The sequence below is a fragment of the Rana temporaria genome, chromosome 1 (genome assembly GCF_905171775.1).
Source record: "Rana temporaria chromosome 1, aRanTem1.1, whole genome shotgun sequence".
Classification (NCBI taxonomy): Eukaryota; Metazoa; Chordata; class Amphibia; order Anura; family Ranidae; genus Rana; species Rana temporaria.
The window spans coordinates 635,226,679-635,243,626 of record NC_053489.1 but is presented as its reverse complement, the minus strand read 5'-3'; the positions used below and the strand labels follow the sequence as shown (position 1 = coordinate 635,243,626).

At 44.5% G+C, this 16,948-nt stretch overlaps 1 protein-coding gene across 1 annotated transcript in view; it reads left to right on the top strand.

The window, feature by feature from the left end:
* Window positions 1–16,948, top strand: part of WDR1 (WD repeat domain 1) — a 99,197-nt gene that overhangs the window by 48,281 nt on the left and 33,968 nt on the right. Inside the window, exon 6 of the mRNA XM_040335427.1 lies at window positions 13,371–13,448. Coding sequence (XP_040191361.1) covers window positions 13,371–13,448 — 78 coding nt within the window. The remainder of the gene's footprint in view (window positions 1–13,370; window positions 13,449–16,948) is intronic.

Here is a 16,948-nt window from a genome sequence, read left to right as displayed (position 1 = left end):
TTAAAACATTTTTTTGGGGGTTTTCGCATTTATGTTTATTTATTTTACAATTTTTAACACTGAAATAAAAAAAAACATACCTTGTAATAGAAAAAAGCATGTCAGGTCCTCTTAAATATGAGATCTGGGGTCAAAAAGACCTCAGATCTCATATTTAGGCTTAAATGCAAAAAAAAATAAAAAATTTGGAAATGTCATTTTTTCAAATGACAAAAAAAAAAAATGTTGCTTTAAGACGCTGGGCGGGACTGACGTTTTGACGTCACTTCTGCCCAGCAGAGCTATGGGGACAGGCGAAGGATATTTTTCCTTCAGTCTCGTCCCCAGTCACCAGCCGAATGGTCCCGATCGCCTCCGCCGCCACGGACGGCTCCGGTAAGCGGTGGAGGGCGCGGGAGAGCGGCGGGGGGGCCCTCTCCCACCACCGATAACGGCGATCTTGCGGCGGAGACCGCCGTTATCGTGTACCGGACGCCCACTGAAGAGATGAATATCTTGATTGTGGCGGCAGCTGCTGCCGTTACCGAGATATTCATCTTTAAAGTGATGACGTATAACGGCGGTGGGCGGTCGGTAACTAGTTAATGCAACTTTAAGGGCCAGTTCACACCAGATGCAGTTCTGTTCAGTTCCGTGCGCTTTTTTTCTGCACTAAAAATGCATGCACAGTATTTTCCATGTATTCCAATGGCTCTAGTTCACACCATGCAGTCAGTTTCCAGTGCAGAAACTGACTGGTGTAAACTAGAGCCATTGGAATACATGGAAAATACTGTGCATGCATTTTTAGTGCAGAAAAAAAAGCGCACGGAACTGCGTCTGGTGTGAACTAAATGCTTTTTCAGAATCTTCATTTGACCTGCGTTTTTTGCAGTACCTGTACAGTTGGGCTGGAATGTGAGGAGGAAGCAGTAAGAACAATCGGTTCCTATGCTGAGAAAGGATGCTGATAGGAAGTGAAATCGAAGAGATGAGCTCATCATTTTGCTGCTTCTTCTTTCTCTGTCCAGTCACTGGTTGTTGTTGGTCCAGGACAGCCTGGACTCGGAGAAAGTGGGTTAGATGATTCCAGCCATCAGACCGACATCTAGTGGCAAGAAAAAGCTGTGGGGGAGTCCCTGCGTTGAAGGTGACTCTTTCCACAAAAGTTGTTTTTTCTTTTGACAGGCTTTTCACTTGTATCTTGTTCATTTTGACTAGAGTTCTGCTTTAAAGTGGATGTAAACCTCTCATCCTTTCTAAACTGCTGCCATAGTGCTGATCTATAAGGATATAGATGCCTCCTGCATGTATCCTTACCTGTCAAATGTCTCCCCTCTGTCTGTTATGGGACCTACAAAACTGCAGATTCTGTGGGTGGGTCTGCTGTCTTGAGCTCGGTGGGTGGACTTGTGATGTCAGTAGACTCTACACACTCCCCTTGTCAACATGCATATTTTCCTGTGTATTTCTTACACTGAATTCTGCTATGATCACTAACATCCAGTCAAAATCCAGAAAAGTAACCACATGACTTCAGAAAAGGGGTGGGAATTAAAAAATGCCTTTCTGAAGCTAGTGCATGAGATATGTAAATAACCTGTCACTCACAGCAAGGGGGCGGAACGGACCAAGGTTTTCTCTGTAAGTCTGTTTTATTTCACTGAACAATAAAAGAGGATTGCCCAGACCTGGATTATATCTGTGTGGCAAGACTGGGCACAGATGATCGGAAATCTTATACTCTACATTGTGACATCAATAAAAAAAGTGGGTTTCCATCCACTTTAAAGCTAAACTCCAGACACACAAGTTTTCTTCATTTAAATAGATTCCCCAATAACCACAAAGGGTCTAAATCCAATTTGTGGTTACCATGTCTTTAACCCCTTCCCTGCCGACAGTATACAGATATTATCTGTGTACCTGTCTTTGAGATTGAGCTCTCATCAACCATCAGCACCCCAGACTCCCGGTTTCCAGTCACCTGATCGCTTTGATAGCTTCTCGCTATTAAAGTGATCAGTCGCTGTGCCTTTAGGCCCCTTTCACACCTGCGGATCCCGTGAGGATCCTTTTTTAAACCTCTGTTTGTTTAGCGGGGATCGTTCCGTTGATCCCCACTGAGCCGGCAGATGACAGGTCTGTCTCTGCACACTGTGCAGAGACGTACCAGTCAGATCTCCGCTCTCCTCTATGGGGCATCGGATGAAAACGCCCGTTCAGATCCACCTGAAAAAACTGATGGGCGGATATGAACGGTCCGCAGGTGTGAAAGGGGCCTTACAGTGCCCAAGTTTGTAATGCTACACAGTGGAAACCCGTAGCTTTGTGTAACAAAAAGGCAGGCTTGATGCACCTGCTGAATTGTATGCAATTTGGGATAAGACGCCCTAAAGATTCCAGAAGGCACCTCAGGGTGTCACGCACCCTTGTTGGCAAAAGGTTGATCTAGAATTCTGTACACCCGGGGGGGAATAATGTCGTCAGGTTTTTTTCTCCCTCTTATAAGTCCATCCAATTTAGTGTATTCCAAAAACGCTTCTGTGCCCAGGAATGCGCTGGGGATCAAATTGTTCTATGGTTATCCAAACAATGCAAGCATCATTATGTTACCCATTTTTTGCACATTGATCTTTGGCAGTGAGAATTCGCAGAATTGTCGCTCTTTTTATATTTTCCAAGCCTGATTTTCAGCTCTCCTCAATTCTAGGATTTGTCACTACTGGACATTTGTAAGCACCTCCTAGTCACATTTTCACTTTGTTATCTCTGGTATTCCTCCAGTTTTGCTTACTTAAATAACCCACACGATGCTAAAAAGGTTATGACTTGATTTCCATATTTACTCAGCATTGGATGTGAAAGGCGAGGGATAAGCAAATGACAGGAAGTGGCTGCGAGGCTTGTTCCGTGCTCATAGATTATCTGCTGGAATGTCCTCCTTCATCTGACTCTAGATTGCTTTTTAGACCTCTGTTTTATAGTAGTTGTGTGTGTTTTTTTTTGCATGACTTTCAAATGTGTAATGACTTATCAGGTGCTGGTTTAGGATATACAATTGTGCTCATAAGTTTACATACCCTGGCAGAATTTGATTTCTTGGCCATTTTTCAGAGAATATGAATGACACAAAAACGTTTCTATCACTCATGGTTAGTATTTGGCTGAAGGCATTTATGATCAATCAACTGTGTTTGCTCTTTTTAAATCATAATCACAACAGAAACTACCAAAATGACCCTGATCAAAAGTTTACATACCCCAGTTCTTAATACTGTGTATTGCCCCCTTTAACGTCAATGACAGCTTGAAGTCTTTTGTGGTATTTGTGGATGAGGCTCTTTATCTTCTCAGATGGTAAAGCTGCCCATTCCTCTTGGCAAAAAGCCTCCCAGTTCCTATACATTTTTGGGCTGTCTTGCCTGAACTGCACGTTTGAGATCTCCCCAGAGTGGCTCAATGATATTGAGATCAGGAGACTGAGATGGCCACTCCAGACCCTTCACTTTATTCTGCTGTAGCCAATGACAGGTCAACTTGGACTTGTGTTTTGGATCATTGTCATGTTGGAATGTCCAAGTCCATCCCATGCGCAGCTTCCTGGCTGATGACTGCAAATGTTCCTCCAGTAGTTTTTGATAAAATACTACATTCATCTTGCCATAAATTTTGACCAAATTTCCTGTGCCTTTGTAGCTCACACATCCCCAAAACATCAGCGATCCACCTCCGTGTTTCACAGTAGGAATGGTGTACTTTTCATCATAGGCCTTGCTGACTCCTCTCCAAATGTAGCGTTTATGGTTGTGGCCAAAAAGCAAAATGTTGGTCACATCTCTCCAAATGACTTTGTGCCAGAAGGTTTGAGGCTTGTCTCTGTGCTGTGTGGCGTATTGTAAGCGGAAAACTTTGTGGCATTTGCATAGTAATGTCTTTCTTCTGGCGACTCGACCATGCAGCCCTTGGTCGAGTCATTTTGCGACTCGACCAAGATTTATAATTCTTCAAGTGCCTCCTTATTGTGCATCTTGAAACGGCCAAGAATGCTGGTTATACTTCATTTGGAGCGCTGCTTTGAGTATTGGAACTTTGTCTATATGGACTAAGGACCTGCGTGTATAATACATTTCACACATTGCCCTGTAGTCCAGGCAGACACCGCATACCTGATGAGGACAATGCAGACATAATTGCCGAAGGCCATGATGGTTTTCACCTGACTACACGGAAATGGCATGTGGCCAACTTTTCTGACAGAATCACCTGTTATTTTGTAGGCTTTGTTGGGAAGGATATTTAAAAATGCAAGAACAGAAATTTTAATGCAGCTATACATATTGATTTTTATTTTCTTACCTATTCTACTTTTAAAATCTGGGTTTAACTTTTTAAAAAAATTTAATAAATGCACATTTTTTTTTTTTTTGTAGGTGGGGGGGAAAAAGGGATATTTAATTATTTTTTCTTTCTAAGGAGCCTGTAGAGCATTGCACCAACTATCAGCAGATCAAGGGTGCAATCTCAGGCTCCCATAATGCCGCGTACACATGATCGGAATTTCTGACAATAAATGTTTAAGAGCTGGTTCTCAATTTTTCCGTCAACGATCGTCTGTATGCAATTCCGATGCACAAAAATCCTACGCATGCCTCGGAATCATTGAACTTTTCTCGGCTTGTCGTAGTGTTGTACGTCACCGCGTTCTTGACGTTCGGAATCTCAGACAGCGGTTGTGTGGCCGTGTGTATGCAACACAAGTTTGAGACAACATTCCGTCGAAAAAAAAAATCCAGTTTTGTCGGAAATTTCCGATCGTGTGTACGCGCCATAAGAGTGATTTGTGCTGAAGTTGACTTTTCCTCCCTTTTATTTATTTATTTATTTTATTTTATTTATATATATATATATTATTATACAGGATTTATATAGCGCCAACAGTTTGCGCAGCGCTTTACATCAGGGAAGACAGTACAGTTCAATACAGGAGGGATCAGAGGGCCCGGCTCGTTAGAGCTTACAATATATATATATATATATATATATATATATATATATATATATATATATATATATATATATATATATATATATATATATATATATATATATATATATATATATATATACCGGTATATTCAATATTTTATTTTTTCTTCATCCCGGCTCTATTGCTCAACAAGACACTTTTTCGGTCATGTCTTGTTGACAGCTAGGAGAATTTGAATACAAATGCATAGTTGGCTTTACATGGTGACAGTCGTCTATGAGAACTCGGGGTTGCTGAATGTAAGCCAGATATTTTACTTTAGTTTGTAGAATACCAATATCTCGAACTCTCCTATTCTCCCTAAAATTCCGGATAGTCTGGCCCTTTGATTATCGCTGCCAGCTGCACAGCTGCGGGGGGTCCATTGATGTCTCCAACTTTGTAAAGTTTGGAAGGCCTCCTCTCCTAGTCTCTAATATAGTGTTTGCTATAACAAGCCACAGTGTGTCACTTAGCGGTGTACACATCGCAGTGACAGGGCCAGGCCTCATTAGACAGTTTGTGCCGCTCCTTCATTGTTAATTATTATTATGCGTTACTATTCCCAGCTGGCAAGCTCTGGGCACACATACAACACGGAGGTCTTTTTTGTTTTATCCTTGCTGTGTTCTGTTTGTGTCCCAAGCAATTCAGTCCTGGCTGGCCCTCTTAATAATTGATTCTCTTGCTGCCTGATTCCGTCTGACTGCCGAATGCATGTTACAGGGAGAGCCGTCTGCTCTGTTCTGTGCAGAATCTTATAGGAGACTGCTGACATTTGGAGGGATTTTCAGGAAGAGTCTGGTTTCAGTATACATGAATGCGTATTAATAATTCAGTAAAGTTTTCCTAAGAGCTAAAGTTATCTTTGCGGAGCACTATTTCTATAAAGAAAATTGCATAACACAATAGTAATTTAGTAATGTGACACAATACATAAAAAAAAAAAAAAAAAAAGCTACAACCTGCACAAAATAAATGCACATTCAGAACTAAACACTTTATAAATTCCTGTTTTCAGAATAGTGAATAGCTCAGTTCCTTTGTCTGACCACTAATGGTTTCTTTTTTTAATAGGAATATATACAACCCTGTGATAATAGCTGGTGCGGTCTATTATCGATTTTTGAGTAGTTTGAGACCAAACTTTGCTCATCTACTCCTATTCACTATAAAACTAGAATGTTGTGAATTAATTAATCCCAATATTGACATGCCATATGATTGGTTAGTACAGGGGTGTCAAACTCTCATTGCGAGCTGCATCAGTATTATGGTTGCCCTTAGAGGGCCGGGTGTATCTCTAAGACTATAAATTTACTCAGTGCTTATATACACACACACACACCCCCCTTAAAATTTTCAAGTCCTGATCCCACTTGCCAATCCTTAAGACCCCTTTCACACTGAGGAGTGTTTTATCGCTAAAAATGGCACATAAATACCGCCTGAAAAACACCTGCCCTGCAGTCTCAATGTGAAAGCCCGAGGGCTTTTACACTAAGGCGATCTGCTAGTGTGACCGCGCCAAAAGTCCTGCCAGCAGCGTCTTTGGAGCAGTGTGTTTACCGCTCCTTCCCATTGAAAACAATGGGACCCTGCAGTAATGCGCCTCTGCATTGCGGGCCGTATTGACCCTTTTCGGCCACTAGCGGGGGTTAAAATCGCATTGCTAGCGGCCGAATACCGCCGCAATTCCGATGGTATAGCGCCGCTAAAAATAGTGGCTCTATACCGCACCGCATCTCCCACCCCAGTGTGAAAGGGGCCTAAGTTACTTGCCACCAGTTGCCCCACCCAACCCCTGTCATGCCCCGACCCAAAGTCTGCCCCTAAACACACCCTTGTAAATTATCTCATGAAATTACACTGTTAAATGTTTTATGCAGAATTAAGTTTCAAAAATAAATATTACCCACTTTAACAATATCAACATAAGTCTATATTAAGGCTTGCCATAACAGGCCTAAATGTATTCTCCAAGGTAATGGAGAAAGCAGTAGTGCAACAGCTACAACACCATTTAGACACCCACAAACTACTGGACCCACTAAAATCGGGTTTCCGTCGAGGTCACGGGACGGAAACGGCACTTCTCAAAATATGGGATGACGCTCTCGACGCAGAAGATGGAGAATCATGTCTTCTGATGCTGCTGGACCTGAGTGCTGCTTTTGATACAGTAGACCACAAAACGTTGCTGACTCGCCTAGCAGAAGTAGCTAGAGTTGCAGACTCGGATCTACCCTGGTTCTCCTTCCTGGAAAATCGATCCCAGATAGTGAAACTAGGTCCTTTCACTTCAGAACAACGTACGGTGTCATGCGGAGTCCCTCAAAGGTCACCCCTGTCGCCCGTACTATTCAATATTTATCTCTGCCCTCTCCTCAAAATTATCAGTAACCAGGATTTACTCTACCATTCCTACGCCGACGACACCCAACTTTACCTTCGTATCAGCAGCAAGAAGGATCATTACCTCCGGCTAGAAAAATGCCTCACTTTAATAGAGAACTGGATGACGGAGAGTTACCTTAAACTCAATGGATCAAAGACAGAACTTCTTCTGTTCCACGCAAATCGAAAGAGACTTGCTACGACGACATGGACGCCCCCGCCCATTTTTGGACACACCATCACCCCTAGCACCAAAGTCAAAAGCCTCGGAGTCACTTTTGACACAAATAGGTTCAGTAGTCAGCGGTTCTCACCATCTGCTGCGCCTGCTATGTAGACTGGTTCTCTTCATCCCAAAAGAAGACACAGCAGTAGTGGTGGGAACAATAATCAACTCCAGGCTCGACTATGCAAACGCGCTTTAACTCAGACTCCCAAAATACTTGGTTGCTCGTCTACAAGTCGTCCAGAATACGGCGGCATGACTTGTAACAGGAAACAGGAAAAAAATCCTGGGAATCAATCACTCCCTCAGGTCCCTCCACTGGCTGCCCGTAAATGACCGGATCACATTTAAGGCCCTCTGCCTGACACACAAATGTGTACAAGGAATCGCTCCCCAATATTTATGTGAGAAAATAAAATACCACAGCCCCAATCGTGTGCTCCGATCAACCAACCAAAATCTACTACAAATCCCCAAGGCCCACTACAAGACCAAAGGAGAACGAAGATTTGCAGTCCAAGGACCCCGGCTGTGGAAAGCATTACCAACTAATATCCGAACGGAAGTGAATCACCAGGCCTTCAGAAAAAAAACTCAAGACCCACCTATTCTGAAGGCCAATTAGAAGGAAATGGATACCAAGTGCCTTGAGGCGATTCAGTTAGCATTTGTTGCGCTATACAAGTTTTTCACTCACTCAGGCTTCAGTTTCAGATGTGTTCCTATTAGGGGTGCAACGGATCGTCATTGATCCGTGATCCGCACGGATCAATGACTTCGGATCGGCACACACGTGATCCGTGGCGTGCCGTGGGACTGCAGAACAAAGTGGTAAAAAAACACATTGAAATTGTCCCCGCTGTTTGCACACAGCCCCGCCTGCTCCTAACCACGCTGTGATAGACAGAATGCGTGTCCAATGCGCTGATGTGTTTTGTCTATTACAGCGTGGGCTTAGGAGGAGTTGGGGCTGTGTACGAGCAGGAGTGGAGACGTTTAAACATACGGGCGGTGAGTTCAGTTGGTTTCTAGCAGAGAATCTGCTGCTGCCGCCCGTCCGTTCCCCCCACACCTCTCCCTGCTGGCTCTGATAAACCCCCCCCTCCCCCCAGCTGCCGTCCGTCCGTTCCCCCCACACCTCTCCCTGCTGGCTCTGATAAACCCCCCCTCCCCCCAGCTGCCGTCCGTCCGTTCCCCCCCCCCCCTCCTCCCCCCAGCTGCTGTCCGTCCGTTCCCCCCCACACCTCTCCCGGCTGGTTCTGTCCCCCCCTCCTCCCCCAGCTGACGAGTCTCCGGTCCTTGCTGCAAATAGCACACAGTGAGATGGGTAAGCTATGCTCTTCCCATCTCAACTGTGAGGACTGTTTTTGGAGCTGACAGGGTTAACAAAGAGAACCTGTCACTTTCAATTGCTATGACACAGGGAATTGTTTTCTCCTTTGTGATAGCAATACAGTTAAATGTAAAAAAAATAAGAAATAATAATTCAATCAATAAAAAAATAAGTAATTAAAAAGTAAAGAAGAAAATATTAAAAATAAGAAAATGATACAAAAAGTAAAAACAACAAGCTACAAAAAAAAAGTGATAATGTAATAAAAAAAAAAATAATAATATTTGAACTAACCGTGCCGCCCCTGCCATCCAACTGCTATTCTCCGGGGGGGGTTCGGTTGGTGGGGAGGGGGTGCATTGCAAAACCTGGCCTTGGGGTGGCAGGGAAAGGAAATCCAGCCCTGCTGGCTGCCCTCTCACTTCTTCCACCCTGGCGAGGCGGCAATTTGGGGCACAGTGAGGCGGCAAATTTGGGGCACAGTGAGGCGGCAATTTGGGGCACAGTGAGGCGGCAATTTGGGGCACAGTGAGGCTGCAATTTTTTTTTTTTGCTGATCCGAAAAATGATCCGATCCGTGACTCCTGATCCGAGGAACGATCCGAACCGTGAGTTTTTTGATCCGTTGCACCCCTAGTTCCTATTGGCCATCACCCTGCTCAACAAACTTGGACTGAAAAAAAGCGAAGAAGCGGGATGGAAAATGGTTTTCCCAACATTAACCGCATCCCATCGGATGCAGTCACTTTAGGGGTATTCAAGCAGACACAGGTGTCGTCGCTGCTTGAATACGGAAGCTGGCAGCAGAGATTCCTCCATCCATGCTGTTTTGTATGGGTGAAGGTATGTTAGAATTCTATGTGTGTATGGCTAACCTTGGATCTGCCTTACTTTACACAAAGAAGAAAAATCTGATTTTGGGTAAGTACAACTTTTTAAATTGGTGAAGTGATCATAAGTGGTTTTGTTTGTGTGTGTGTGTGTGTGTGTGTAGTATCTGACTAAGATATGGGTATACAGTGTCTGCTTAATTCGCTTTCTTTTGTAAGCTGACCTAAGTGAGACAAGTGATGCCACTAATCCTTGCAGTAAAAGTAGAGTTGGGTATCCTGTATCAATTATTCATTAGTTTTTCCGCTGAAAGACGCAACTCTCTCTCCCACTGAATACACGCCAGGCACTGTGTGATAGTCGCCTAGAAAGATGGGTAGTAGAAGACATTATGCTAGAAGGAAACATGGTTTGTTTAAGGCTCCATGCACACTGGACACTAAAATAATGTTTTAAAAATGCCAGTAGCTTTTGCAGTGAGTCAAAGTTTAACGTTTTTTGCCCCAATGGATCAAAAAAGGTTAAAAGCTGGTGAGCCGCTTTTTTGAGCATTTGTTGTTTTTTGTGATCAGAAAATTACTCCTGAACACGATTTTAGGGTGTTCAGAAAACCGCCCATAAACTCCACTGCTGGTAAACGTCCATGTGTGCATGGACACCTAGGATAACCTAGAGGGGAATTTTGGGGCTTTAAAAAAAAAAAAAAAAAAAATGCCCAAAAATGGCCGTTTATGAGCTGCAGTGTGCATGGAGCCTTAAGCCTCATACACAAGATCGGACTTCCATCTGACTTTTCTGTGGATTTCTGTCTGAAGGGCGTTGGCCGTGAACTTGTTCTGCATACACACGGCAGAACATTTTCAGCCAAATTACATGGTTTTTCAGCTCTTTATCGCCACCCTTTGGGCAACTTCTGCTATTGCCTGATCTTTAGCATTGGTTCTGAGCATGCGTGTTTGTACTTTAGACTTTAGTCTGATGAACTTGTGTACACGTGATCGGATTATCCGACATTTGTTAAAGTTTGAGAGCATCCACAGCGAACATTTGTCCGTTTGAAAAAGCAACAACAATTGTCCGATGGAGCATACACACGATCGGATTGTCCGATTAAAACACATCCGTTGGACATTTGTTGTCAAAATCCGATTGTGTGTATGGGCCTTTTAGGCTTCATGTACACGGGACGTTGTTCAACCTCTCCTGAGTGGTTTTACTTGATGGCTAGAAACCAGCATCTAAAACCAGCCATCTAGCCATGTTTACACGCCGCGTTTTTGATTTTTTGGGTTCAAATTAAAAACGTCTGTACACGATATGCTGCTAAACGTGCGTTACCGCGTTTAGCCGTGTTTGGCGCTTGAAATGCCTCTAAACTCAGCTTCTGAACAAATTGTTTTGAGTTCCAAAAAAAGCCTCTAAACTCCACTGCCTAGAAACAACTGTAAATGCCCCCCTGTGTACATGTACTGATAAGAGAACAGGGGCAGCTGAAAAAAATGCCCAACTGCTTCTAAACATCATAATCATTTAAATTCATGATATTAATAAAAAAGTCCACTATACTACAAATATTAAAAACAATTTTATATAATATAAATGTAGCGCCCCCTTACTTTCAGTATGGGCACTACGCTAAAGTTAGTGGGGAATGGGAGAGTTATTTTTGCTCCAATTCACAATTTTCTAAATTTGGGCTGCTGTCATTCCTGAACTGTCCTGTAGGTCAGTCTGCGCTCCAGGGGTGCTGTTCTCACCCCTGGGCGACAGGTGGCACTGGAGGGGTTCTGGCAGAGCCACTTTGCCCCAGCAGCCAATTGGAGGAGTTTTCCCCCGCGGTATATCTGTGGCAGATGCCATTTTTTCACGTCCTTCGCAGGTTCCAGGTGCGTCACCCACCTTCATGGTGTGCGCATCCATCGGACCCCGGCGATGGCCTACCAGGCCAGGGGCACATTCTACGCGGAGTTCCATGTTCCTGAGATGGGCCCCAGTGACTTACTGGGTCCCCAGTTTTATTGAAAGGATCCCAGGCTGGGTGCCGTTCGATTGGGGGGTCGGCTTGAGGAGAACCCGGAGGCAGGTTGTCTGACAGGGCCTGAACGAACCAATCGGGGATCTGGTGACCGGAATGCTGACAGGTACGCTTTGCTGTCATGCGGTGACCTCTGCTAAAACCTACTGGGAGGATTCGCTCTATTCATCCATTTAGCTCATTCAAAGTACTAGGCCTGTGGCAGAGGCCCCAGAGCCAAGTCTGTGAGAGAGATCTGTTCCTCCCAGAAATCTAAAGTGACACTTCGGCTGCCAGGCTTGTGGCAGGAGTCTGTCCGGGGGCACTTCACCCACTCTGGCTAGAGTGGCGACGAATTGTAATTGATACTACTGAGAGCAGGATTGCTCGGTTCATATCCAGGCCTGATGCTGCAAAGTTTTTTCTCTCTTGCTTCATCAACCTTTCTTTCCCATTTGATGTTGATGTTGGCCTGGAAATAAAGCATTGGAAAATCTCCATTCACTGTCTGGACATTCGCTCAATACTCTGTTCTCCAACTGCACCCCTAGATAACACCAAGGTAACTTAAGAGGAGTTCCACCTAAAAATGGAACTTCCTCTTAACCCACTCCTCGCCCCCTTACATGCCACATTTGGCATGTCATTTTTTTTGGGGGGGGGAGTGGGGGCTTCAGGAGAAGGGGACTTTCTGTCCCACTTCCTCCTTCCGCCGAGGGGCTGGAAAGGCGATTAGCTTAATCGCCTTTTCACAGCCCCTCCCTGTAGGCGAGCGCCTGTCCAATCGGACGGCGCCGCTCGCACATGCGCAGTGGGTGCCCGGCCGTGAAGCCGAAAGCTGTCACTGCCAGGTGCCCACACTAAGGATGAAGACGCCGGCCGGCGAGGGGGGGCGAGGAGCGGAGCCCCGGCCGGCGAGGAGCTGGAGCCGTGGAGCAGGTGTCAGTTTATTAAAAGCCAGCAGCTACACTTTTTGTAGCTGCTGACTTTTAATAAACTTAAAAAAAAGGTGGAAAACCCCTTTAATACGCCGATCCCAAAACAAATCAGCGGCTCATGCGGGGGTAACGCTACACAAATATAATGTAAACTGTTCTTTTCGGTTTCGGCCAAGTGCATCCCGAGTTTTCAGTACCAAATTTCCACCTCTAGTTCAAATGTTAAAAGTCCAGTGAAGCTGAAAATGTACAAGAGTCCATTCTGTTTCAAAGCCTGTGGAGTGCTCTGTAGCATTCATTTCAGTGTCATGGTTTTCTTCTGTCGGCTTTATTCAATGCATATTCTTGTGCAATTTCCAGGAAGTTCATCTTCCATAGTAGTAAATGGTACAGCATGGTAAATGTACTCTATACATTCATAGAGCTACATAAAATGGCCAGGACGACCATGCAGAAAAATTGTGCAACATTAAATTTGGGATGTGATGATTGTGTTTTTTTTTTCCATACATTTTGGAACCTACATTTTAGTTTTTAAATTACTAGCTAGAAATGTGTGTCTTAAATTGAACACTTTGATTTCAAATGTTATAATATTTTTTTTCATTTCTCTTTCTTTTCAGAACCATAGCCGCTTTGTAAATTGTGTCCGATTTTCGCCCGATGGAAATAGATTTGCAACTGCAGGTGCCGATGGTCAGGTATGTTGGACACCAAAAGCTGCTTTTCATTAAATCTTCATTCCCAAACTGGACACAGTGCTACTACTAATATGTGACCACTGCTTTCATATTTTATAGAGAGCAACCAATTGATCAGTGCCAGTGTGTACACCAATAACCAGTTAAAATATATAAAAAAATCTTTTATTGTCAAAACAAATTGTGATAGTTTACAATCCACCTTTTAAAGTTGAAGTTAACTTCCATCCAGTGGTGGCTGGGGCTCAAAATTTTTGGGGGGGCACAAACAAACTGAAAAAAAAAAACATCAAATGCAGCCACTGTGCCCCACCCGGGACTTGCCTGTCTCGCAGCAGGTAACGGTGGCGTCCTCCACGTCCACGCTTCTCAATGTCTTCTCCCGTCCTCTCTATCAGGCGTCTAATCACAGCGCCTGTTGTTTCAGCCAATCAGGTGAGAGGTAACAGACCTGAGCACCTGATTGGCTGAGAAGCGGGTCAGTGTTAGGAAAGCGATTTATTCGCTTTCCAAACACAACGCTGAGTGAACAGCAAACGCACAGCATGGCGCCCGATGTTCACTATTGTGGACGCCTACGGCTCTAATCAGGTGCTTCGGAAAAAAAAAAACGCTGCTGTAATTCAGGCGAGGTGACAGAGAGGGGACGGCGCCCGTGTGCCCTTTAGGGACGCACCGCCACTGGTTCCATCATTGACTTTTTCCATCATTGACTTCCCTATCGGGAAGCCTATAATAAGGTTTACTTATAGGTAGTATAATTCTCTCCTAAACGTGCACTATTTAGGAGATACTTACTATACATGCAGCCAGAGACATCACCGGCACATGCACTCTGAAAGCACAGCCACCAAGACTGTTCCTTACCGAGCCCTGGGCCATGACCGGCGGCTCCCACACGCATGCACGGGGGTGATGTCATCGGGGCTCTGAACCCAGAAGCAAGTTGGATGAAGATAGAAATGTCCTCCAGCTCTGACCTCTCTCCTTGGGGGGGCTTCATTTTAAGCTAAGTTTAACATAATAATATGCTATGAGAACTGACCACAATGTATTCTACTTTGTGCGGTCAGTTTTTAATAGAAAAACAGGACTGGCAGGAACACCAGGGGTTTCACGCAAAGGAAGCAATACAAAGAGAATATAGATACTTTATCATACAAGTACATGGTACAGCAGGCACATATTAGGAATATGAAATGTTGAGTTTACATATTCTTTTAAGCTTTACCACTAAATATAAATCTGGTAGTTTTACTCTAGTAACCAAATGTTGGCAAGGGCTGCTGTTGAGCAAGAGCACAGTGCCCACTATGCATACTCCGTTACCAGGAATAATCATAGTATAGACTTTACTTTTTTTATTGGGCTGCTTATAGAAGATCTACTTTTGATGTGTTTTGGGTAGGGTTGTCCCGATACCACTTTTTTAGGACCGAGTACAAATACCGATACTTTTTTTCAAGTACTCGCCAATACCGATACTTTTTTTTTAAATGTGTCCCCAAATGCAGCCATGTCCCCCCCCACAAATGCAGCCATGTCCCCCCCCACAAATGCAGCCATGTCCCCCCCCACAAATGGAGCCATGCCCCCCCCCACAAATGGAGCCATGTCCCCCCCCACAAATGGAGCCATGCCCCCCCCCCACAAATGGAGCCATGCCCCCCCCCACAAATGGAGCCATGCCCCCCCCCACAAATGGAGCCATGCCCCCCCCCCCACAAATGGAGCCATGTCCCCCCCCCACAAATGGAGCCATGTCCCCCCCCACAAATGGAGCCATGTCCCCCCCACAAATGGAGCCATGTCCCCCCTATATCCAGCCATGTCCCCCCATACCTAGATGCCGCCGCATGGTTAATCAGCGTGCGGGGAACATCACAGCTTTCATTTCAATAGCTGTAGTGTTCCCCGCTGCGCCGCGTATAGACACTCCCCCTTGCTCGGGATTGGACAGATCCGTCCAATCCCGAGCTAGGGGGAGTGTCTATACGCGGCGGGAAACACTACAGCTATTCAAATGAAAGCTGTAATATTCCCCGCACGCTGTTTAGCCATGCGGCGTTGTTGCGGTATGCGACGGCATTCGTTGCGGCGGGGTGGGTGAGTATCGGATGAGGCATCGGGGGCATTTGCGGAAGTACAAGTACTCCCGCAAATACTCGGTATCGGTCCCGATACTGGTATCGGTATCGGGACAACCCTAGTTTTGGGAAAATGTTTTATTTTTTTTGCTAATGACCTGAAAACGCCTTTAAATTTAGTCACACCCATTACCATCTTATTCCGGTTCAGTTAACCCATGTTTTGATGCACCAGTACCGTTTGGGGCAAAGTGACAGATTATTTGGATATACTGTCCCCTTTGATTTACATAATTGCCTTCCCTATTCCCCCTCATCTGTTGGGGTCCCTTAAATTTTCAGTACTTGTGGGTATCGGGGATAATGTGATCCTTTTTCCCCCATAGGATGCAGTACTCTGCGCCTGTCGGCCAACCACCAAACCTGATTTGCTGTAATGTGGTCCCAAGGCATGTTAAAACTGTTCAAACTCTGATCTCTCTCCCTCTCCCTCCCTTAATAAATAAAAAAAATATTCAATTCCCATATACCCACGGTTGATCCAGAGGAAGGTGAAAAACCCCATCAGAGCATGATCCAATTTGCTACAGCAGGGGAAAAAATTCCTTCCTGATCCCCCGAGAGGCAATTGGCTATTCCCCAGATCAACTTTACCTATAAATGTCAGTACTCGGTTATATTATGTACATTTAGGAAAGTATCCAGGCCTTTCTTAAAGCAATCTACTGAGCTGGCCAGAACCACCTCTGGAGGGAGTCTGTTCCACATTTTCACAGCTCTTACTGTGAAGAAACCTTTCCGTATTTGGAGATGAAATAATTTTTTTCCTCCAGACCTAAAAGTGCCCCCTTGTCCTCAGTGTTGACCGTAAAGTGAATAACTCAACACACGCGTGCACACACACACTCTCTCTTCAGTCAGCATAATATATATATAGGAAATGTAAAAGAAGAGGAAATGGGGTCAAAAGACAAGTTCGCCCAATCATATAATACATTCTGGTCGTGATGTTTGTGGACAACTTAAAGCGGTATTAAATGCAAAACCAAAAATGTATTATGTTGCAGCTTGCCAATCATTAGACGTAGTGGCTGTATTTTTTCTTTTTTAAACTTTTCCCCACTGTTTTCACCTGGTGATTTGGCCTGTAACATACCTCCTGTGTTATACAATCCCCACTCTGGATGAAGGAGAACAGGGGGCAGATTTGGACAGCAGCATTGTCAGTCTGGGGGGAGGATAGTTTTAGAAGTGCTAGCAGATTTAAATACACTAACAATTTGAAGCTAATTTACAGCCAACACTTTATAATCGGTTACAACAGTTTGTTTTCCTTTGGGATAAAGGCTTTGCATAGGCTTTGCATAGGCTTTTATACATATAAATGTATAAAAGCTGATCATTGTAGACACT